At 42.6% G+C, this 23,053-nt stretch overlaps 1 protein-coding gene across 21 annotated transcripts in view; it reads left to right on the top strand.

Moving 5' to 3' along the window:
- Positions 1–23,053, top strand: part of TCF4 (transcription factor 4) — a 444,763-nt gene that overhangs the window by 405,607 nt on the left and 16,103 nt on the right. For 16 of the 21 annotated variants that reach the window (XR_010793922.1, XM_066617927.1, XM_066617917.1 and 13 more), the window contains 2 exons: positions 19,556–19,691; positions 21,498–21,660. Coding sequence is in view for 20 of the 21 variants with exons in the window: in XM_066617927.1 (XP_066474024.1) it covers positions 19,556–19,691; positions 21,498–21,660 (299 nt within the window). In the remaining variant the exon portion in view is untranslated. The remainder of the gene's footprint in view (positions 1–19,555; positions 19,692–21,497; positions 21,661–23,053) is intronic. The other 5 variants (XM_066617926.1, XM_066617925.1, XM_066617916.1 and 2 more) reach the window with 1 other exon arrangement.

Genomic DNA, 23,053 nt, shown 5'->3' with positions numbered 1-23,053 from the left:
TAGGCGTGGAGGGGTAGGGAGAAGGAGGGAGGGAGGTGTTCCTGCGCGGGGGGAGGGAGGGCGATGGGCGGCCCTAGGGGCGGGCGGGCGGGCAGGGAGCAGGAGGCAGGGCTGGGATCCAGCAGTTAAGCCGGATCCCAACCCCCATTCCTGCAGAGAACGGAGCAGCTTCCCCTTACCTCTGGCTGAGCCGCTTCTGGCCACAATCCTGCGCTGGATACGGCGCAAACCTTCGGCCTGTTCCAGCCTGTTCCAGCGCAGGTTAGGATTGTGCCCTTAGTTGCATGTCTTAAGGCAAATTACAACTTTTGGGAGTTGCTGCATTAATTCACAAATAGTCTATGCTCACACATATTATTGGTCCTTATATGTACCATTAAGTGCAATTCTATTCTGCAGATTTCAGATGCATAGAAAGTGTTGTGTTCATAACATTGCAGTCTATATAGATGTGTAAAGTTCAGTGCAGTGTGGTTTTTTGTTTGATGGGTATCCTGTCAAACTGGGCTTCAGCAGGACATAGAGTGACAGTTGCAAAAAAAGAAGTAACATGAGGATGATAATTAAGAATATTTATATACCACTATTCAACAAAACATAGTTCACAGAGTGATTTATATAAATACATGTTTCCTCTCACTAAAGGACTGACAGTCTAAAAAAAGATGTAGAATAGACACCAACAACAGCCTCTAAAAAATTTGCCCTGATGGGGTGAAGAGGGACAGTTGCTCTCCCCCTGCTAAAACATAAGAGAACACCATATGAAAAAGTGCCTCTTTGCCCAGCTAGCAGTGGTTATCAATAATCTTTGTTGTGTGTGAACCCACTAAAATAAAATTGCAAGAATATTTTACAGTAGCGTTCTTAATGTTCTAACAGCCCAATCCTATAGTGCTCTGGTGCTATGAGGTCCAGTGCTGCCAAAATGTCCTCTGTTGTCTCCCACGGGGCCAGTGCAGCTGCCAAAGTCTCCTCAGGGTTCTGTCCCTTCCCTGGATAGAGCTCCAATGGCACCAGTAGGTCTCCTCAGAGCTGTGCCCACTGTTTAGCGGGCACAGAACCAAGAAGGTCCATGACAGGCAGCTGTGCTCAAAATGGGGCATAGGATTCATCTGCACAGGATTAAATAGGATTTAATAATCACCTTCAAAATTCAAAACTTTGGCTTCTGTTGATAAGCTTTTTTCATCATGATCAACAGACACTGTTCTAGTTTTGGTGGCTGCAGTGAATGTTGCAGAACGTAAGGCAGAGGAATTTAAAGGAGTGGTGTAAGGTGGTGCTTGTATCATAACTTCTGCAGTGGAATCTGGGCAGGAGGTCTGGTCTAGAGGGTAGAGCCTCCATTAGCCCGATGATAACATCAAAAGGTCGCCAGTTCGAGGACACCAGCAGCTCCCTGAACGGCTGAGAATGGCGAGACCTTGAAGCAGCTGACAAGCCCAGCTGAGTGATTCCACCTGCTCTTGGTGCGAGCAAGAAGCGTCTTGGCTGCCCTACATGTGAGAGATGGAGCTGCTTCTCAGCCTGCGTGGGAGAACTGGAGGCCAGAAGTGAGGCCAAACCAGGAAGATCCATTCTGAAATGTTGTTGGTTCTTGAAAGAGAGAACCTCTATGTTTGTAAAAATCCCCTTGAGGGATTTAGAAATGTCTGCCTATATAAACCGCCTTGAATAAAGGCAGAGGAGTAATCTGATGACCAGAAAGGCGGTATATAAATACCTAGTAGTAGTAGTAGTAGTAGTAGTAGTAGTAGTAGTAGTAGTAGTAGTAGTAGTTGTTGTTGTTGTTGTTGTTGTTAGCTCTTTCCTGCATTTGTGACAATGGTTGACCAGCGCACGCCAACATACAGTATTTGTTTGGGATACTGTTCAAACCTCAATCAGTGCCTGCTTGCTTCACATGACAGCACACAGGAAAATCATGCATATGTGTTTTAAACATCTAAATTAAATTAACACATGGAATTTTCTTCAGAAATAAATTACAGGGGGGCCCTCATATCTGCGGATTCACTTATCCGCTGATCGGGTCTGCAGGCCCCCCCCCAACCCCCGAGCACACTTCCCTCCATAAGTGAGAGGAGGTCTGCTTCCCTTGCCTCCACAGGTCCTCTGAGCCCAGCAGAGGCTGTGGAAGTCTGTCCGCAGTCTCTGCTGGGCTCAGACTGAGCCTTAGAGGTGAAAACATGTCACTTCCAGTTTTTTTTGTAAAACCAAAAGTGATGTTTTTAATGCCTTACAAGGCATTTAAAATGTCACTTCTGGTTTTACGGAAAAACTGGAAGTGACTTTTTTTGCCTCTAAGGCTCAGTCTGAGCCTGGCAGAGGCCGCAGACAGACATCCGCTGCCTCTATGTAGATGTCCCCTCGTATCTGCGGATTCAGATATCCACAGGGGGTTCCAGAACAGAACCCCCATGGACACAGGGGCATGCCTGTACCAGTTTATGAAGCAGTTGCTTAGTGGAAGTCATATCAAAATAAAGCCAGAAAAAATTTGAAATTATTTTAAAAGTGATGCCTTGTTTACTTAAAAAAGACTGTCCCATTTGAGTACTATCAGTATAATACAAGCACTATTATTCCCCCTGCTTTACTGCTGTGAAAAAGTTTTCATTCAAAGACAAAGCATCATGCTGCAATGAAACATTTTTTAAAAGAAACTGCAGCAAATCATTTTATGTCATGTTTGAGGCCTACCTAATTTACGTTAACATTACTAATTCTGTGTAATTATATCATACACTTAAAATCATTTTTTGAACTCTAGTGTTGATGTTTCACAAAAAAGAGAGAACAAAACTCCAGCCATTATATAAAATGACACATTAAAAAAAATCTTACTACAATGACTTCATTCACTTGAAACTAGCTAATTAGGTGGATTGTTAAAATAGTAGTATTCGGTTTCCAAGTTTTAATTTATCATTAGCCTGTGTTCCCTGCTTTTCTACACATGGATGACTCTATTGTGCAGTTGGGTGTGTGAAAGTTATTGGAGAATGGAAGTCTCTGGGTAACATTCCTCCTGGGCTGCCCTGATTTCTGTTTCCCCTGTAGCATCGATGAGAAACAGCTGGCTTTTGTTTAAAAAGCTGTTTTGTGAAACGTCTGAATCGTGAGGTGTGGAGTTGAGGTCACCATTCAACAGGTGCTTGGGAACAAGTGGGGAAGAAAGAGGGACAGACAAGCTCAAGAGCCCTTGAAAGATATTTTCTCTTGTTTAGGAATAAAGCATCCAACTGAATTATTTCACTGTTTATTTTTACTCTGTGGGTTTTACTGGCAAGCCATTAACTTACACTAAACACTAATATTCCTAATCCTGTAGTTTTTGGATCTTGAAGATCTCCAGATTCAGCCAGTATGTAAAATGAATAATCATCTCCGTAGGAAGGAAATCACTGTTGACTTTATTTCACTGACAGGGGCAATCCACTGCTCCCCACGAAAGCTCTTTTAAAGAACTAGAGTTTTCACCTTGCGTTTCAAACACAGAGTGCCAGAACAGCCCATTAAAGCAACTGAAGACAGGCAGAAATGTGTAGTCACAGTAAGACTGGAGCAGGAGTCCTCGTAAGTCAGCATCCCAAACGGCAATGCCTCACCTCAAGTGTATTAAAACAGTACAAAACTGTATGCGTCAGCTGTCCATAGGCACAAAGGAAATGCATCTCCGCCCATCAGAACCATAGATTATTAACATCTGTTTGTCCAGTAGGGAATGGAGCTTAGCATTGTTATTTTTGCATTTCCAGAAGAAAATGTGTTTGGGAAGTTTGGCTTTTCCCAGTGAGTTGATGCGTAATGCCAAATAAAACATCCTTTTGCATGGAGTTTGTGGGACTGAGCTGAGCACTGTTGTGATTCTCTTTTTAAAAAATACTGAATTACCCAAAAGCCCCTCTCCCCCAACCTAAAATAGAACAGAAAGAGCATAGAGAAATGTATGGAGCTCTGCCATGCAGTCTTCTTACAGAGTGTGCTTAAACTTGAAAATCACTTTGGGGGGGGGGGGTAGCTAGTTTCTGCCTCTACTCAAGACATGGTGTTTTACTTTTTCTTTTTTTAAGCTGGACTTCTGCTTTGCCACTTTTGGTTACATTAAAATGGGTTTTGCATATGACTGCCATTTGCAGAATGCCTTTTCATAAGCTATTTGGAAAGCTGCTTATTACTCTGTGGCACTTTTCTGTGTTAAAAGAAAATGGTTAAACTTTGCTATTTTTCTTGATTTAATGCTGCTCAAACTGACTCTCCCCACCCAGCCACCCCCACCCCCGTTACTATGAAATCCTTTCTTTTGCTTTTGATCTTATTTATAGCTAAGCCACTGGTCATATGGAAACTATTATTGTATAGCATGGAGATGAAAGACTTTCTGTGCAGTTAAATAAGAGTGAATAATTTGGACCAATAACATGCACACACACTGTGAGAATCTGACTTTGTTGAAGTGTCCTTCGTCATTCCCTTTCTACTTAGCGCTGGAGGTTTATAAGGGCCTTTCGTAAACCTGCATTCTGTCCAGCTTATACATTTTGACAGTCTTGGACTCATGGTAATATCCATCACCTTAGTTCCTGCTTGCTGTCATCATTTGCTTGTTCCTTAACACTTCTAACTGGATTTTTAAAAATGGTCACCATCTTAAAGTATGATTAAATAGATTCTGCTATCATTCATCTGGTTAGCTATACTCTTCCAAATTGTAAGTATTAAATAATAACTGTTTTTACAATAACATTTTATTTTGACAAGCCAAACCCCTAGAAAATCCTAACCTCTAACCGCTAGAAAATCCATAACTTAGATGTGCAAACTTTTTTCTTTTTGGGTTATGCTGGAGTTGCCCAGTTTCATAAGGCTATCAGGACTTACCAAATTATAAGACACCTCTGTTATAGTATATACAAATATGATAAGTGAATCTGAAGATATTGTACAAAACTGCCTTATGCTGAATGAGACTATTGGTTCATCTGTCTGTGTTGGTTGTCAGAGGCTCTCCAAGACCTCCTCTAGCCATTCTGCTGTATGTAGGTCATTGAAGATACTATCATTTTAATCTAGAACCTTCTGCATGCACAGCTGTACCACTAAGCTGTGGCCCCCCTACAAGTTATATCTTGTGGATGTATATGTATGTCTATCAATCAGTCCATTGATTGATCAGTAACCAAATTGATAATATGATAATAGTATCTATAATATAATAATATAAAAATCTTCATTGAGACATTGAATTAAATTAGCTTCAGGTTCTTTAAAACAGTTATTTATAATTTAAAAATTGTATTAATTTATATTAATTCTATTAAGTCAGTGGTTCCCATACTTTTTGGCACCAGGACCCACTTTTTGAAAAAAAAAAAAAACACTCTTTCAGAACCCATCTAGCTGTACGAGACTTACAGCCCAATCCTATCTTGTGCTGGAACAGGCAGGCCAGGAGACCTGTGCTGTATCCAGTGCAAGATAGGGCCCCGAAGTGGCTCAGCCAAAAGTAAGTGGAAACTCTTTTCTTTACCCCAGAGTAAACCACTGCAGCCCCAATGGATCTCCTCATACTTGCTCCACCTCCTGAGGTAGCATAAGTCTGAGGAGAGTGGAGCGACTTGAAGCTGCTCCGCACTGCTCGGGAATGGAGCTTGGGATCCGGCATAACCGATCCATACCCGCCCGTCTCCGGGACCGCCCTCCCCCCACCCCAAGTTGGTGTGGAGGCTGGATTCAGCCTCCACGGACCAGCGCGTGTCAGTGCACCAGCCCAGTTGACTCCTAAGGAGGCGCAAACATGTTTTACGGCACATTTGCAACCCTCCTGGGCAGTTGCAAGGGACTTGTGCTAGCCCAACTCCAGGTCAGGATTGTGTCCTTAAAAAAATAGAATATATCTGTCTGTCTGTCTGTACAAAACAAGATTAATTTATTTTGATGAGGCAGCACTAATGAACTTTAATGAATGCTCTCCTTCCTACTCATTTCTTCCCTGAAAAATAAAAACAAAACAAAATCTTCTGTAAAAAAATTATTTATTAAGAGGCATCAACTAAGACACCTGTATCTATATTTGCACATGCTTGCAAACTGCAGAAGCTAAGCTCTTTGTACGGCAATTATCTCCTGCAGATTGCATGATAATTGCTAACTGCTCTGCAAAGAAATCAGCTCCTGCAGTTAGCAAAATAGCTATTGAGCTTTTTTGCATGGCAATTAGCAGCTATCCTGCAAACTCTAGGAGCTGAGCTGTTTGGAAAGTAATTATCAGCCCTCTGATTTTTGAATAGCATCAAGGCTTGAGGCAATTAGTTATCTGATCTTGCCATCATCTGGATTTACTTTGGAAGCTTTGCTCAGCACTTCGTGACCCAACAAAAATCAGGTTGCGATCCAACCCACAGTCTGGAAAACACTGTATTAAGTACTTTGTCATTTCAGGATTACCTTGAATGAAAGTGTATCAAAATCAAATAGCCATGTGGGTCCAGTAGAATGAATATCATAAGACTGATTGAGTAATACTTTTACGAAGACAAACCAGTGTTTGAAGTGCAGGTTTGAAGCTTTCAAGCAGGATGCTCAAGGAAAAATATCCCAAAACAGGAAAAATGTTTCTGAGATTAGATGACTCGAGGATTGTGGGCAGCCCAATCCTAACCTGCACTGGTGCTTTTGGGCCAAGTGATCCATACTGAATCCTGAATAATGCCCTATGTAAGGGCTCAGCCCAGGAGGGAGGATAAGGTACGACAGATGCCTCCTCCACCGATCCCATCCCCTCCCAGGCTTGATCCACCCCCATTCCACTCTCCCCCAAAATGCTCCTGCCTCCATTCTGCCCTCCCCAAACTGCCGCACTGCTCTGAGCTTTCCATACCTCTGCTGGCAGCCAGGAGCTTGGATGCAGCACTGGTGGGCTGGCACCACCTTTTCTGCCAGTGCTGCTTACTCTAGAGTAGTCACAAATGTGCTTCACAGCATGTTCGTGACACTCTAGGCCAGTGCAGTGTTCTAGTAGGATTGTGTTCTGAGTTAGAGCGTGCAAATTATTTCATTCTCAAAATGGAAGGGAAGGCGCTACTTACAAAATTGAATTAAGCTTAGACCATGCACTGGAGTGGAGTGCAGTAACTACTACATTGACATGCCTGTCCTCAAAACCTGCTGATACAACTGCATGGATTAGTGCTACTTCATCATATGCAATACTTTGCAGGACATAATCTGACTTCAGTATGGCACAGTCTACCTTTTTTTACTTTTTTCTATTGTTCACCAGTGTGTATTACGTTTACAGAGCAAGTGTGTTTACCCAGCTTGGCTTCTCAGTTAGGGTATAACTAATCGGTGTTCGGTGAAACTGAGCATGCACTCAGTTGCTTAAGAGCTTAAAAGTGGCTGACTGGGTCAATGACTTAGTCCAAAGTCAGTGGTGCACCCAGGGCCATGCCTGATGTCATGACGTCATCTGCATGTTTGCACTCCAACTGGTTCCCAGTGGTTCCAAGGGCATGCATCTTGTTTTGCCGCAGGGGCAGTACACCTCTGTCCAAAGTTCACCTGGTCGTAACGGTCTTTGCAAGAATCCCAGCAACCAGCAAAGTACAGTGGGCCACACTAACAGCCACTGATGTAGCACAACATTCTTATGACATGATAACAAGCAAAGCGACAACATGTTAGGAGTGGAGAGGAGGAGCAGTGGGTACTGCTCACCAACACACCTTGCTGGAAATGCTAGGAGATCTTTCTGATGCTGGCTCTAGACATCTTTAAGAGATGGGTGTTAGCTAGGGAGATCTATGAGAATCAGAAGACCATGTATTTCGTATACATTGTGTTGTCCTCAGGTAAGCTGTGCTAAAATGAAAAAATGTTGTCAAGTTACTGACAAGCTATAGATATAGGAGACACACACAGATTTCCAGATTATCAAGAGTTTCAATGAACTAAAATCTGGATTATAGTCATGCGGCTGTGGAAGATTTTGTTCCCTCATTGGCCTGGAAGAATTAGACAGTAGAAAAACTGAAAGGTTTTTTTTTGTTTTTTTTTTTTTTTAAAAGGAGGGAAATACTTGTAAGTAGTAATGCCAAGACTGTGAAGATACGCCGACCTCTCCCATTTGCTTCATTTGAGGGCTGGTTTCAATTCTCTTTAAAGTAATTATACCTCAAAAGTTAGAATACTTTTGAAGTCCTGTTCCTCGGTATGAAAAGAGTTAACTGTAAGCAGCAGCAGTATACACTTCCCATAACTTCATAAGAAACCTTCCTCCCATTGTTTTAATTTTTTGCAGCTTTTATCTGCTGCCCACAATTCACAAACTTCAGAGTGCCCATCTGTGTGCAATAAAAGTAACATTTGGATGAGTGTTTCTTACCACTTTTAAAGATGCAATTTTAGGGCTAAATGGTGTTTTTCCCCCCCTACTTTAGAGCAAATAAGTTTTGCTTTCCTTTGATATGACAGATACTGGCAGGGTAATTGAAACTGGAATCTAGCACTCTGAGCCTGTCAGGTATAATTGATATTTCACAGGGAGATTACAATTCAAAGACACCAAAACAGTTTTCTGTGTCGATGGGTGTCTAATTACAGTGAGACTACATCAGCTTTTCTTTCCGTGTTTACTGGGGGGAAAAAATGATCTCATCTATCAAATATGTATACTTAAAAGTTAATGTGAATGAGGATCTTTGTGTCAGTTTGCACAGATGTAACTGTATGTAGGGCCATGTGTACTCTGTGCTAGAAAAAATCCACATCCAGGAAGTCAACTAAGCATCAGTACCAAAAAAAGCACAAAGGGTACAATCCTGAGAAAGTTGTGCCTTGCCAGCACTGTACTGAAATCAGTGAAACTAGATTTGAACCATTTGGTTAAATTCCATTTATTGTAGTGGACTGTAGGCTTACAGACTTGTCTTGCGTTTTCCAGGTATTACAAGCAGTTAAAATAAATTATTTAAACTAGATCATTTTTGCCTTCATTTCTTTTGTATGCCTTTTTAGATCCAGAATCCAAGTTTAAAGAATTTTGAAATGCCTGACAAGAGCAGAGAAAATGCAAAAAGTGTGAGGAGCTTGAAGATAAGACAGCAGGGATCACTAGATCCTTGCCTGGAAACAATGCATTTAAAAGCATCAAGGCAGTGAGCAAACCTGTACTTGTTTCACCCTCACCCAATTCTTCTATTGGTGTGTTCACCCGTCGGTTTTGGAGCAGAGTACTCCTACTCACCCAACACATACTAATGACAGCTGCAATTTTACTACATACTGCCCATATTTCCCCACAATCTAAAAAACTAAAAAAGGTGAAAAAGTTCTTTAGTTAGGTGATGGGTTAATAAAGTCAGACATTTTCACAATGCAGAATTTTACCCCAAAAGCTAGATTATAGGCAATGATTTCATGGATTTATAATACATACGACTAATGTTTGACTGATCTTCAGGGGTGTGTTGTAGTCAGCCAGATAGAGCTTTGGTCAAGGCCAATGTCTGTTAGAGGGCCCACTTGGCCGAACTGAATGATAGAGAGCAATGATAGAGTCTAATGAACCATCAGGGTGCAAGCAACAGCCATGGGGACCCAATGCAGGGCTTTAACCCAGGGCCCCAGTTAACCTGGTGCTGGTACTATTGATCTTACTTAGAGAATTGATCCATTTTGCTTCAGCCTCTGTTGAATTTCATGAATAGGCACGTAAATCAAGGCATTGCAAAGAACAATTACACAGGCCAACACACATTTTGCTTCCTTAAACATTACACCAATTCCTGTGTATATTTGGGGCGCCGATTCCAAAAATGGCACCCGTTTTGCCCTGTCACGTCTAGTTTTGGAGATATAGTATAGCCTCTTTAGTGAATGGTTCAAGTAGCTTCTTCATAAGGAAGCCTACACCATGGCTTCCTCATGAGGAACCTGCTCGAACCATTCACTAATGAGGCTATACTATATCCAAAACTAGATGTAATAAGGCAAAACGGGTGCCATTTTTGGAATTGGCACCCAAAACTCATATCAATCCATCATAAAGTTTGGGAAAAACTTTTCTGACCCTCTGTTTTGTAGGCCTGTGTTATCCTAGGTTAAGCAATCATGTAAATAGTCCTAGAATATAGGCATGAGATCAGTAGAAACAAAAGACAGATGGGTTTGTTTGAAAAGGTTTGAAAAGGTCTCAAGCTTAAGAAACAGTGTGCAGTGGTGATGGTGCAGTGGTGATGAACCCTTTTGAACCCTTTTGAATCCTTCACTTCCAGTGTCTTCTTTAAGTTTCATGGCTGTTATCTGTAGGCAAGCAGGCAGGCAGGCAGTCACAGTTAGTCACAGCCTAATGGTAAGCCAGCATAGCTCCAGTGATGTTGTACAGGATCATCAGCCTAAGGCTGCAATCCTAACCACACTTTCCTGGGAGTAAGTCCCATTGAACTCAGTGGGTAGACCTGCATAGGATTGTGCCCAAAGTCTCATGCCTGCTTTGGGGAAATCTATTTTATCAGAAATACTGTTATCACAGATCGACTACTGCCAGACACAATACAGTACATCTTTGTATCTGAGCAATAGGTGATTCTGTTTCAGCACAGCAGAATAATTATTTTCAAACTCCACGCTAGAAACAAAGACAGTGAAAAACAAGTGAACGTCTTTTTGTTGTTGTTTGTTGAGAGTCTCCAGATAAATACAATAAGCGGCATTGTCTTCACACCAGTGGGGTTCTGTTTTCGAACTGATAGCATGATATGGCCCTAATGGCATTTACCAACTGCCGTGTCCGTGTAAACAAAATACAAGCCAAGAGGAAAACTTTCCAAAGATCATGTCATATTTAGTGCTTGTGTTTTCTAACCTGGGCTGAGGGGACTGCGGAGATGAAGCAGCTGTGGAAATACATTGAGCTTGTTAAAACATCCTGGTTTTCCTGTCAAGCATATGAGCTACAACTATACTTTTCAGTCATCTTCAACTCTCAAAAATATATGAATCGCACTGGCACAATGCATTCTCTGTGCTTTTAATCCAAGTATGATTCATAACCAGTTTAGAGGATTAATCACTGCCAAGCTATCTGTTCATTCTGGGGTATTCCCCATACCTCAGATGGGAAATGGGGATTTAGAGCACACCTTCGTCTTCTCTGCTGACACTTTTTCTCTTTCTCTTCAGGAGCCAGGGCACTCTTTCCTGAGAGCCAGATCAGGAGACAGGACGTCTCCTCAGCAATGTCCCTCCCACTCCTCAAAGAGTCCCAGGCACTCAAAGAGTCTGCAATTGCACAGTAGACAGCTCTCACCACAGTAGCAGTTCTTACCTCACCTTTGCCTGGCCAATAATGCAAGTTGCTGAAACACTACTATCCTTCCTATTAGGGCATTGATGAGACTTGTTTTGTTGTTTCTCTTCTGGCAGCCTCTTCCCTCAGTGGTGCTCAGTAGGAATCAAGTGAGCAACCTCATCCAGAATAGATGCTGATACTGCCAAAGAAAACAAAGATTCAGCTTTTTTAATGATTTCATGTTTGATTGAGTTTCCAGTGTTTATCTTTAAAATATTTTTTAAATTTAGCTTGATCATTTTTTGAAATGCACAGCTTAAAATTGTCATGAAGTGGCAGAAGGAAGACAAAATAATACAAAAAAAAGCAACAGTTTTAAGTAAAGTGGCATTGCAGTGAAACAAAACTGCACTGAAGAAAGATTTTTAGGACTGGAAGATAAATGAAATGTCAACTTTTCAATGGAATGTACAGGGCTTGATGATGTAGCGTTTTTTGGCAGAATGTCTGACTGCCAGCAGCACCATGTGTTTCGACATAAACATTGTGGTAACCACAATTCACCGCAAGGAATTTGATTTGCCCCACGGCATGATGATGGCCGTTCACTTGGATGGCATCTGCAAAGAGATTAATTCATGAAAAATATCAACAGCCATTAGCAGTGAAAGCTGATTGAAACCTCCAGGTTTTGAGGGTAGTCTGTCTCTGAGTCTCAGACACAGGGAGGAGACAAGAAGAAGAGCCGTCAAAGCTCACATTTATTCAATGTTTAATATTAGAAGTGTTTGGGGTCTTAATGTAGAAGTTTGGTGATGTTTTTTATGTCCACAAACATGCTGTAAGAACGTATCTCTTGTTTACATATATCAATTTGCCATCAGTAAAATTGTTTTGTTATAAGTCATTTAACTTAAAGTTGCCGTTTCCAAGAACTTATTTACAACTTTAAGTGAGGAGTAGATGTACAGTTGGCCCTCAGCATCCGTGGGGGTTCCATAACAGGATCAGCAGATAGGCCTCTTACAGGACCTCCATGCGTGGTCTCCCCACATCTCAGAAAGCCTCCCGGACATGTCTGGGAGGTCTGGTCGTTCCTATACCATGGGTTTGGACCCCACGGTGAGTCAAATCTGCTGATTCCAAACCCATGGGAAAAAAGGGCCAGCCTGTATTTCTTTCTTGATTAGTTTGCTTGAAAAAGAGAAAATCTGGTGAAGTTATCTGTTGCTGCTCGTTTCAGACTCCTTCACTGGTGTCACTCCCTTATTTCTAGTATTAGAAGTTAAAAATTTTTTAAAAATGCATTACCAGTGTAATTGATTACTAATTTTTCCACGGTATCTTTTGGTGGACAAAGTATTTTACAGGCCTTGTCCCCTCTCTTATTTTTTTGACTATGACCATGTGAGAATGGGCTATGATAAGAATTCACCTGGCAACTTACACAATCCCTCAGGGATCAACAGTGGGTTTTCCACATTCAAGCCTACCACTGTAGCTTCTGTAGCAAAGCAGATGTGCACAAATGCCTTATTTTCATCCGAAACAGTTGTGCTTTTAGTTCTAGCTTGGTCTTCTTAGCCTTTGGCTATGCATACATCACCAGTCAGATAAGAGCATTCATTGCACTATGTAGACTAGATGACAATTTTGATTGGGAGGATTCCAGAGATCATGATTGTCCTGTGATTAGCAGCCCAATCCTGAATCCAGCTGTGCCAAAATGGCTGCTGTGGCATCCTGAGTATGCCAGGCAGCCGGCGGCAGCTCCAGAAGCCACCTCGGGGAAAGAGAACATTTGTTCCCTTCCCCCAAGTAAAGTAAGTTGCATGACAATGGGACTACTCATCTCTGTACCAGCTATTTTGCTGGCATAGAGTAAAGCAGTCCCATGTTGGGTCGAGAAGCCCGAGACAGGGCTTTGGATCCTACGGAGCTCGCCAGTCCCACCTCCTCCCACCTCCCGCCACGTCTTCCTTCCGCCCTCCCCCTGCCCTGGAACACCTCCCCCCACACCCTGATTTACCTCTCTGCCACCTGGCACTTCTCATGGAGCGCCAGGTAGTGGCCAGCTGACCTCCGACTGGTGCCAGCCCAGTGCGGGCTCATGCCAAGCCTGTTCTGGCACTGGGCCAGTGAGCATTCTTCAGGATTGGGCCCTAATGCAGTGATAATATAGCATACTACTCGTGCAGAACTTCCCTCATGGTTTATTTGGCCACATGAGTACAATAGCCTTTTAAATATCCATGAATAAGTTGCCTGGGTCCATCCTTGTGGGGAGAGGCTAATTTACAACTGAATTTACTACTGTCAATAGTTCATGTTGTGCCTTTTGGCTTGATCTGGTAGAGCAGAAGTAATATTTTGTTTTGGTCTGAGGCTGAGAAAACTAGTTGAGCAGAAAAGATGTTTAGTTACCATTCCAAATAACTTGAGCTGAGTGCATGCAAATAAGTCAATAAGGGTTTCTAAGGGCCACGCTACTATTCACACTTGGGAGTAAGTCCCATTGAACTGAAAGAGATTTAACTGCTGCGTACACATACAGAAACTTGTGTTGTTAGAATATTTTTGACCCCTGTAGGGACACTATTTGCCTGAGTGTCCTATTAATTAAACATTTATCAACAAGGAGGAAGAACCGTGGGCTAATAAAGTAGGGCCGTAGCTCAGTGGAGAAGCACATGGTTTGCATGCACAAGGTCCCAAGGGATGTTTCCAGTGAAAGGATATCTGGAAACTTGGCTGCAAAGGGTTTCGTTCTTCTATTTTAGACCTGGAGTATTACTGCTAATCCAAGCAGGTACCACTGAGCTGAACTGAAAATTTGACTGCGTCACAGCACAATCCTAAGCATATCTACTCAGAAGTAAGTCCCACTAGGTTAACCTATTTTTGCCCAGCCTGCAGGTGTACACATTTGGACACTGTGGCGTATACACAACGTTGGACAGAAATGGCTTAAATGGGAGTTACACCCAGATAACAACCCAATCCTGGAGTGCCAAAATGGCTGCTGCGGCATCCTGAGCGCAACTGGGCAGCCTGTGCTGGCTCCTTGGGGGATGGGATATAGCCCTGCAATGGGTACTTGATTCTGCATTGGCTGTGGAGCAGCCACAGAATCAGAGAGCCCCATGTTGGGCAGTGTGACCAAACATGGGGCTCAGGGTCCGGTGTTGCCAAGCTCCATCAGTCGCACCTTCCTTCCGCCCTGCTCCCTCCCCTTGTCCCTGAATGCCTCCTCCCCACTTCCCCCACACTCCCACTCACCTCTCTGCCCCCTGGTGGTCCAGGCGACAGCCAGCCTCCCCCTGGCACTGGCCCAGTTTGGGCTTGTGCTGGGCTAGGTCTGGCACTCAGCTGGTGCTAACCCTCATACACGTGCTTTACAGCATGTTTGCAATGGTGCGCACGGGCAGTAAGTCAGCATGGCGAGCTCAGGATTGGACTCTAAGTGTGAATAGGATTGCAGATTCAGGCAGTTTCCTATACTTGCAGAGTTTACAAAACCAAAGTATATGACACAATTAATCCTTTTACACCTGCTGGTGTTGCCATATTTTTGTGCTGTCGTGCGAAACTGTGCTGGAATTACATCAGGATTAAGTGGGCTCTTAATGTCTGGAAGTCCTTGAGGTCTGTAGCCTGATAGTGCCCCCGCAGGTCTTCTGCATTTGACTCAAAGCTTGTAGATGTGGTGCAATCTCGGCTTAACAGAACATTCTAAATTTTGCTTTGGACCGGTTGATGAATAAGACCCTCCTCTTACATCCAGCATTTGTTTGGATTTGCTTATTTATGGTTCAAAAATCTGTTGTTTCAAACATTCTCAACAACTATCCTATCTTTCACCACTGTGTTACTAATAAACCAGTTCCCCGCTCTTACGTCATCTGTTGGTAAATATTTTGTTGGTGAATATTTTATTCCTTTTTAATTTTAACTTTTGTAGTTCTTCTTGCTTTATTCTGTGTCTTATATTCCTTATACTGTTGCCATTGTTAGTCACCTTGAGTACCTTTTGGGGAAAGGCAGGATATAAATCTATAAAGAAATAAAACAGAGAGCACATGTGTGAGGTGACATGTGTGCTGAGGAAGGGAAATGTCTGACTTTTTATTAACTTTTCTGTCATTACTCCTCATTCTCATGGCATGAACAGACAAACCTGATTTTGTTCATATTCAACAAATTTCTTAGGACAAAAGAATGTAAACAAATACCCTGCTGCAATACACCGTTTTCATTAGAGAACTTGTTCAACCTGAATTTTCATAAATCCCCTCCCTCCCCAAAACACACATGCAGCATGTAACGCTTCAGCTGGGATCAAACACAATCTAGGCTGCAATCCTATGCATTATTTGGGCAGGAGGTCTGGTCTAGAGGGTAGAGCCTCTGTCTGCCTGAAGATAACATCCACAAGGTCGCTAGTTCGAGGCCACCGGCACCGTGTGACCTTGAAGCAGCTGACAAACTGAAGCCGAGCTATTCCATCTGCTCTGAGCGTGGGAGGATGGAGGCCAGAATGTGAAGCCAGATCGGAATGAAACACCTGAATGTAGTGGTTCTTGAAAGAAAGAACTTTCTTTCAAATTGTAAAAATCCGTATTTAATAAGGGATTTAAATAAAGCCTGCCTATGTAAACCGCCTTGAATAAAGTCTTGAATAAAGACCAAGAAAGGCGGTATATAAATACCTGTTGTTGTTGTTGTTGTTATTTCCTGAGAGTCAGCCCCATTTAATCCCATGTGACGTACTTGTGCATGGACATGCATGGGATTGTGCTGCTAGTTTCATTCAGGCATGGGTCCCGGTAGCAGTCAACTGGAATTTTTGGCTTCAGTGGGCTGGGTGTACCTAAAACTGAATGACATCTGTGCTCCTCATTTCTCTATCGTCTTGCACTTGAGTGGTACTGGGATCCATCTAACTCTGGCTAGATCAAAATGTACATCTTTTGCACTGAGTTTGATTTTTTTTCCTGTTTGCCTGGGGAAATTTCTCACTATAAACAAACCTAGGAATTCTAGGCCACCGTCAGTTCACTAGCTATTAGGGAATCAGAGGAATTGCTTAGTCATTCAAAAACAATAGTTCTTTTCTCCTCTGTAGTTAAAAATGTTTAGGGTTCTCTGTAAAGTTCTGTTGTATGTGACGAATAGAAATGACTGCGGGTGTGATCTTGTTCCCCGCACATTCTTGTCAGCAGGGCTTGCTTAAACACCTCTCTTGGTGGTTTATGCCCATTCTGTCTAAATTTCGGAATTTGGTTAGTAGCGATTTTAAAACGTGATGAGAAGTATGTCAAAATATAGGAGCATCTTTATGTTGGCCTGGAGAGCTGTGCTCCATTGTCATGGAAATGTGTTCCTTAAAAAAAAAATAAGAAAAACCCAGAGTATAATCAGGTGACAGCCAAATGAAATCATTATTTCATAACTCCACCAAGAAGGAACACATATTCGTTTGGAGCACTCACTGTCTGAACTGTATTGTCCACAGGCAAAATAGGGTTAGCTGCAGTTTTTTAATTTTTCACACCAATCCTAGTCTGTTGAATCTTTGAGATTTGTTAAACCCCATCTCTTTGCCATTGAGCTCAAGTTCTTTTTATGTCAGTGTTCCTGGAGGCCCTGTTTCTTATTGGGGGGGGGGGTTTGTTGGGGACTGAATTCCATCTCCTGAAATGACCTGTTAGCAAACTCTGTCTTTGCAGCTTTTTATTGTCACCTCTTTTGCCTCTAGGTAGCAACTGGGGGGCCAAGCAGCTCTACTCAAAGACCAGAGAGGGCACAAGGGAACTAGTTGCTGAGGTCTATTGCACAGCTGTAGAACCCCAAATGTGGACTCTGTGTCTGCATTCTAGACCTTATAACGTCTTTTTTTCTTCTTCTTTTTCTGTGGAATTCAAAACATTCTGAAATTTCTTCTTCAGCCCCAGCAGTCATGTTGGGCTGGGAAATGTTGCATGAAACACCTGTTAGTACACATGACCCTAAAATTAAACAGTTTTCAAACAATAGAGAACTGTCATTGTTACTTGCTTTTGGTTGAATTCATTGTGTCTGCTGGAACTTTTTTTTCTCCTTCACCTTTTTCCCCTCTTGATTCTTCTTTGACAGAATCCTCTTTAATCTGTCTTTCAGGTTTGCCTTACTGGCAACAATTAGACTGTATTGTCTTGTATGGCTGATTAGAAACATTCCTCCCTCTCCTTAATCTCCACAAATACTGATTTGTGGATGATACCGTCAGAGAACCGAGATACTGTACTGTGTGTAAAGTTGACAGATCCATGGGAAATACTAGGACAAAGCCATCTCTAAGAAAACAATGTCTAGAATAAAAGTGTTATTTTAAGCCAGTCTGGGTATGCTTGGGGTTTAAAACAGGTCAGTACATTTTAGATCTCCTTCTTACTTAGCAGAACTTTGCAGTTACCACCTTTGAAATTTCTGATCTGACAACAGAACCTTCATTGTCTCAGCTTCACGGCACTGTGACTCTCCTTGCAGACATTACTATGATTTGACATCATTCTGTCTTCTCTTCGTTCTCTATATTGTTCTCCCCCGACTGTTCACTGTATTGGCACATATCTCCCAAGTTCAGTCTAATGGGCAAACTAGATGCGACCATAAAGACATAATTGCCTTTCTCATCCTTGTTTTTTTGATTTAAAAATAGAAGACTAGGTGAGGAGAGAGTGATTTGATCTAGGACCCCAGCATGTTGGCATATGGGATCTGACATTTTTCCCCTATGCCTTTTTCCCACCAAAAATTACACTCCAAAGTGATTTGGCTCCACAAGTGCCACTGCAGCAAATGGAGCCTTCTGGGACAAACTGCAGCTTTGATGTTTGAATTTTCAATTGAATGTTGAACAAGTACATGTTTAGTGTATTACCTCCTTTGTCTCTAAGATAACTGGCTTTGCTCCCATCCTGTTTGCTTTCCTCTTCCGCTTTCCTAACAGTGGAATGACCTTCCACCTGACATTTGGCTTTCAAACTTTAACTGATTCAAGTGCCTCCTTTACTACACTAATTTCTCTTCACTCTAGCTGGTTCCCCTTTCCCCTTTACCTCCCTACTCTCACCTTCCTTGCCTAATCTGCCTTTATTTAGATCAGTGCCCTGCTGTATTGGTTCATCTTTGTTCAACAGCTAGTAGATTTTGGTTGTACCAATTGGTTGTACCAATAATAAGAATAATGAAAGCATTCCCATAAACAAAAAATTCTTAAAGCATTCTGCATTCCTGATGTGTCAAGCATTTGCTGTGGTTTCCCAAGCCATTTAGATTAATAAGGTTATATTGTGTCAGAAATAGCCAAGTCTTGATTTGTCGTTCTCTTTATTTAATTCTGTAACAGATTTCATTTACAGGTGCTCTGAACAGGGTGACATGTAGAAAAAAGTGGGTGTCTCCATTATGCTGGTTCCATCAGTTATGCCAACAGCACCATTATGCTGACATTATCGTGCTTACAATGATGGCATTACTGGTGTGTTTAATAAAACCGTTATTGATATATTAGCCGGAGTCATGGTGTTGGCAAGAAATGGTGCCCCTTTGGAGCTGGAATTCGGTGGTTAATGACATAACAGTGAAGATTGATTTGAAATGGGTTTAGGCTTTTAGTTTTTGGAAAGCCAGGTGATTTTTTTTATTTATTAGTATGTTTGTTCCAAACTGGGGCGGGGGGGGATGTCAGATACTTCAGTAGCTTCTACTGTCAGAGGCTTAGCTGGCATTATAAAAGGGAGGGGGGAAATGGCAGGCCCAAGAATCTTATCCCCTGAAATGAAAGTCGGATGCCAAATTGAAATTCCTGCAGGATTTCTGATAGCAATGGGGGAATTGAGAAGCCCACAATTAAGCATATGGGCATTAAGATAATTGTCAGATCTGTTGGCGGACATGATAGAAGACAGATGGGTACGAATCAGTGCTCTCTACTGCAGCACCCTGGGAGAGACAATTTGACGTTTTACCTGCCTGAGCTCCTCTGCCATATTTGTCACTAAATGTGCTGCACAGCCTCTTACTGAATGTTCCCCATCTTTGCATATACGTTTAATATACACCTATAGCAGTACCTCGGCGCCCTCTAGTGAAAAGTTACGGGGAACCTTGCTGTTATTTTTGAATACCCTTATTTCTTTCTAGCATCTCCCCACACGATCTCTGGAAGTTGCTGTTCACACTAATGCTTTTCCCTGTGCCCTCCTCCTTCAGGTTGGGGCTCATCGTGAAGATGCAGTCGGTCTCCGTGGCAGCCATTCACTTGTGCCAAATCAGGTCCCAGTTCCACAGCTGCCAGTACAGTCTGCTACGTCTCCTGACTTAAACCCGCCTCAAGATCCGTACAGAGGTGAGTGTAGTAACACTGGACTCTGAGCGGTGTGTTTAATTCTATATCTTAGTGCTGCAAAACTCTGTTGGCAAATTCTTGTGAAATGCTGTCAAAAGGTCCCTGTGAGCGTCGGTAGAGCATGTGTCTTGATGTTGCTGAGCCATTTCAGCTGGAAGAGCCCTTCACTCATTTACTGGTACCACAATTGGTCAAAACAAGCCATTAATTCTGAAATAAAACTTCTCTTACAGGAACATCTTACTAGTTGTAACAGTGATTATGACTAACCTTACTGTTACCCTGCACATGCCCAATCTTGTCTGATCTCAGAAGCTAAGCAGGGTTGGGCCTGGTTAGTACTTGGATGGGAGACCGCTTGGGAATACCGGGTGTTGTAGGCTTATACCATCGTCTTTCGAGACTGAAGGTTGCCAACCAATGACTAGGGAGGATATGCAGTCACACAAACAACTCACCGAAGTTGGCTGAGAGGCATCTGGAGTTCTCTTATACAAAGAGGCTGGAAGTGTTAGATATTCTCCCTGCTGCACACAGCTCACCACATTTGTGAGCATTCAGCTACGTGTCGTCATGCCCCCGGTGTTCTCTGTGCTCTGCAGAAATAATGTGTCATTAATAAATATACATGCAGCACTGTTACAGAACTAATTGGAGCCCTGTTGAACTCAATGCCAGTAAGGCTGCAGCCAGATAGTAAAGACTATTGCAGATGAAAGGGTAGATCTCCTCATTGCTCGCGATGGAAAAACTCATTTCCTTTGTTCCACTCGGGTTCTTTTTGCAGGTTTTGAAGCACTGCAAAACCCTGTGCAATCTATTTGAACAGAGACAAAGATGCTGGGGGGGGGGCAGCAGCAGAGAATAAATACACCGCCAGAAACAAGGTTTCCATCATACAAGGTTTCAGTGCTCTGGAAGGGAACTATCCTTTGTCTCCAGCAGAGACAGTTCCATCTTTTTCATGTAAAATAGTAATTCTTTCTACATTACCCAGAGCCCAAGAGTTAAGGCATAGTGTAATGTATAAAATAAATACTCTTTAAAGAGAATCCATTGTAGCTGAACGTAAGTACATGATTATCTAGAGCAGTATTCTCAACCAGTGGTAATTGTACCACCAGTGGTACTTGAGGTGGTGTCCGGTGGTACTCAAAGGACCTGCAAGAGCCCTGCCACCTGGCAGCAAGATAGGAGGCTTGGCTTGGCTTGGCGGAGAGAGCTCCAGCGTGTGCTTTACATGAGCACACAAAAGCCCTCCCGTCTGCCCTTAGACTCTTTACAGAGGTTGATATCATTACTGGCAATGACTTATTACCAAAGACATCACCTTCAGTTACTTCCTATGGTACTTCCAGTAGATGGACCATGCAGAGTGGTATGGCAGGGATAGATGTTGAGAAAGGCTGACCTAGAGTCATCAGGATGTTAGAGTTGGGTGGGCCTTGACCAGCTTAGCACAGGTTTTCATTGTCGCTAACTTGCTGGATTTTTATTTTGCAATCCATAAATCACCCATCTTTCAATCCATAATGATCCCCAAGGCAGCTTACAAAAAATAATTCTGTCCAATAATTCTGTCCAGTAATTCCACTCCATTGCTGGAATGACATTACTCTGGCGTAGCATATCTTCTCTTCCTTCCAAAACTTCCGGTCTTCTTACTGCCTGCAGGCAGTGAAAGAAGCCAGGGGCAGCAACTTTATTTTGGGTAAGCTGCTGAAAGATGGTAGCAATATATGTATGTATGTATGTATGTATGTATGTATGTATGTATGTATTTACATTTTTTTTTTCCCCTGATAGGCATGCCAACTGGACTTCAAGGACAAAGTGTATCTTCAGGGAGTTCTGAAATCAAATCTGATGATGAAGGAGATGAAAACCTTCAGGATGCCAAATCGTCGGAGGAGAAGAAGTTAGAGGATGACAAGAAGGATATCAAATCAATTACTAGGTCAAGATCTAGGTAACAGTATATAATAGTGTCGCTTCATTTAATTCCTTTACTGGATTTTGATGAAGTGAACAGACCAGGAAGAAACTCTGGAGTTTTTTTCCTGCCAGATAAAACCCACAAGCAAATAGGAAGCTGACAGGCCTTTCTGGTAGTACTAAGAGTATCTGTTTGGATGCGTGTACTCTAAAAGGACTGGACACTTCTTTGATACGATGGAATTGAGCAAAGAAACCAAATTTTATGTCAGTGAATGAGAAATGTAAATTATTGGAAGCAATACAATTCAGAGAAATTTTGCTTTAAATTTGTGTGTGTAAACCAATGTGTCTTAAAACAGATGCCATTTCTATAACAGTTTATGCCCAGTGGAATAGATGTTTTTCCTCCTGCCTTTATGTATGTAACTGTGAATGGATAAATCAATGTAGTGTCATTGGTTAAACAGAGCTATGTCTGTTTGTACCATCTGAGGCCCTTTGTCCAGCTTTTGGAAGGAGCGGAGTGATTTCATCCCATCTTGATTCCAATAATGGCTTGGTATCTTTACGTGGACCAGTGATCCTTGATCACAGGCATCAATGGTCATAGTGTGTTTGATTTTCCTTGGATTGCCACTGGATCTTACATCTGCTCCTCATGTTCTACTTAAGCAACATTGCAAAACATTCATGAAAATTCATTTTTGGATTTAATTTGGTAAATTCAGCTTATATTTTACTCAGACTCTGCCACTCAAATAACATGGATATTGTTGTACAGTGAACAAACTGGTCTGTCCTTGACCTTTGCCCTTAGATATAGAGCTTTGTGTCAGAAATAAATGAATCAAAGTGTTACATCTCCTCAACCCTAATGCCCATCACTGGCAGTTAAGGACTTGAGCAGGCTTAATTCACTTCCTCCACTGTGTTCTGCTCTTGTTTATTTCCAGCTGCCACTTCAACGTTCCTTGCCTCAGAGAGGCCACTGAGTGTGCTTAGTCTGCATTACTCTGTTTTGCATTTTCTTAGGGTCCAATCCTATTCCTGGACAGCACTGTTCACATGCTGCTTGCCCAGGCAGCACTGCTCATGTGTGCACTGCCCAGGCAGTGGCCGTCACAAAAGTGTCATAAAGCACTTTGCAGTTGCCCGGCATTAGTTGCCACTGGGGCTGAGGCAGGCAGGCACTGGCTTCTCACACCAGTGGGAGAGGAATCGGCTGCCAGATGAGATAGGTGCAGCACTGGCAGTGGGGCGAGGGCAGAACAAGGATGTGGAGGGGTGCCTCTGGGTGCAGGAGGGTGGCCCGGGACAGTTCACACCCAGGAGAGGAGAGGAGTGGAAAGGGCAGGAGAGGCTGCTGCCGGATCCTATCCCCACACCTCCTGAAAGCCCTAGGGCTAATTGAATCTGCACCAGCT

This window comes from Tiliqua scincoides, chromosome 2 (genome assembly GCF_035046505.1).
Source record: "Tiliqua scincoides isolate rTilSci1 chromosome 2, rTilSci1.hap2, whole genome shotgun sequence".
NCBI classification, from domain to species: Eukaryota; Metazoa; Chordata; class Lepidosauria; order Squamata; family Scincidae; genus Tiliqua; species Tiliqua scincoides.
This window is presented reverse-complemented; position numbering and strand designations above follow the sequence as displayed.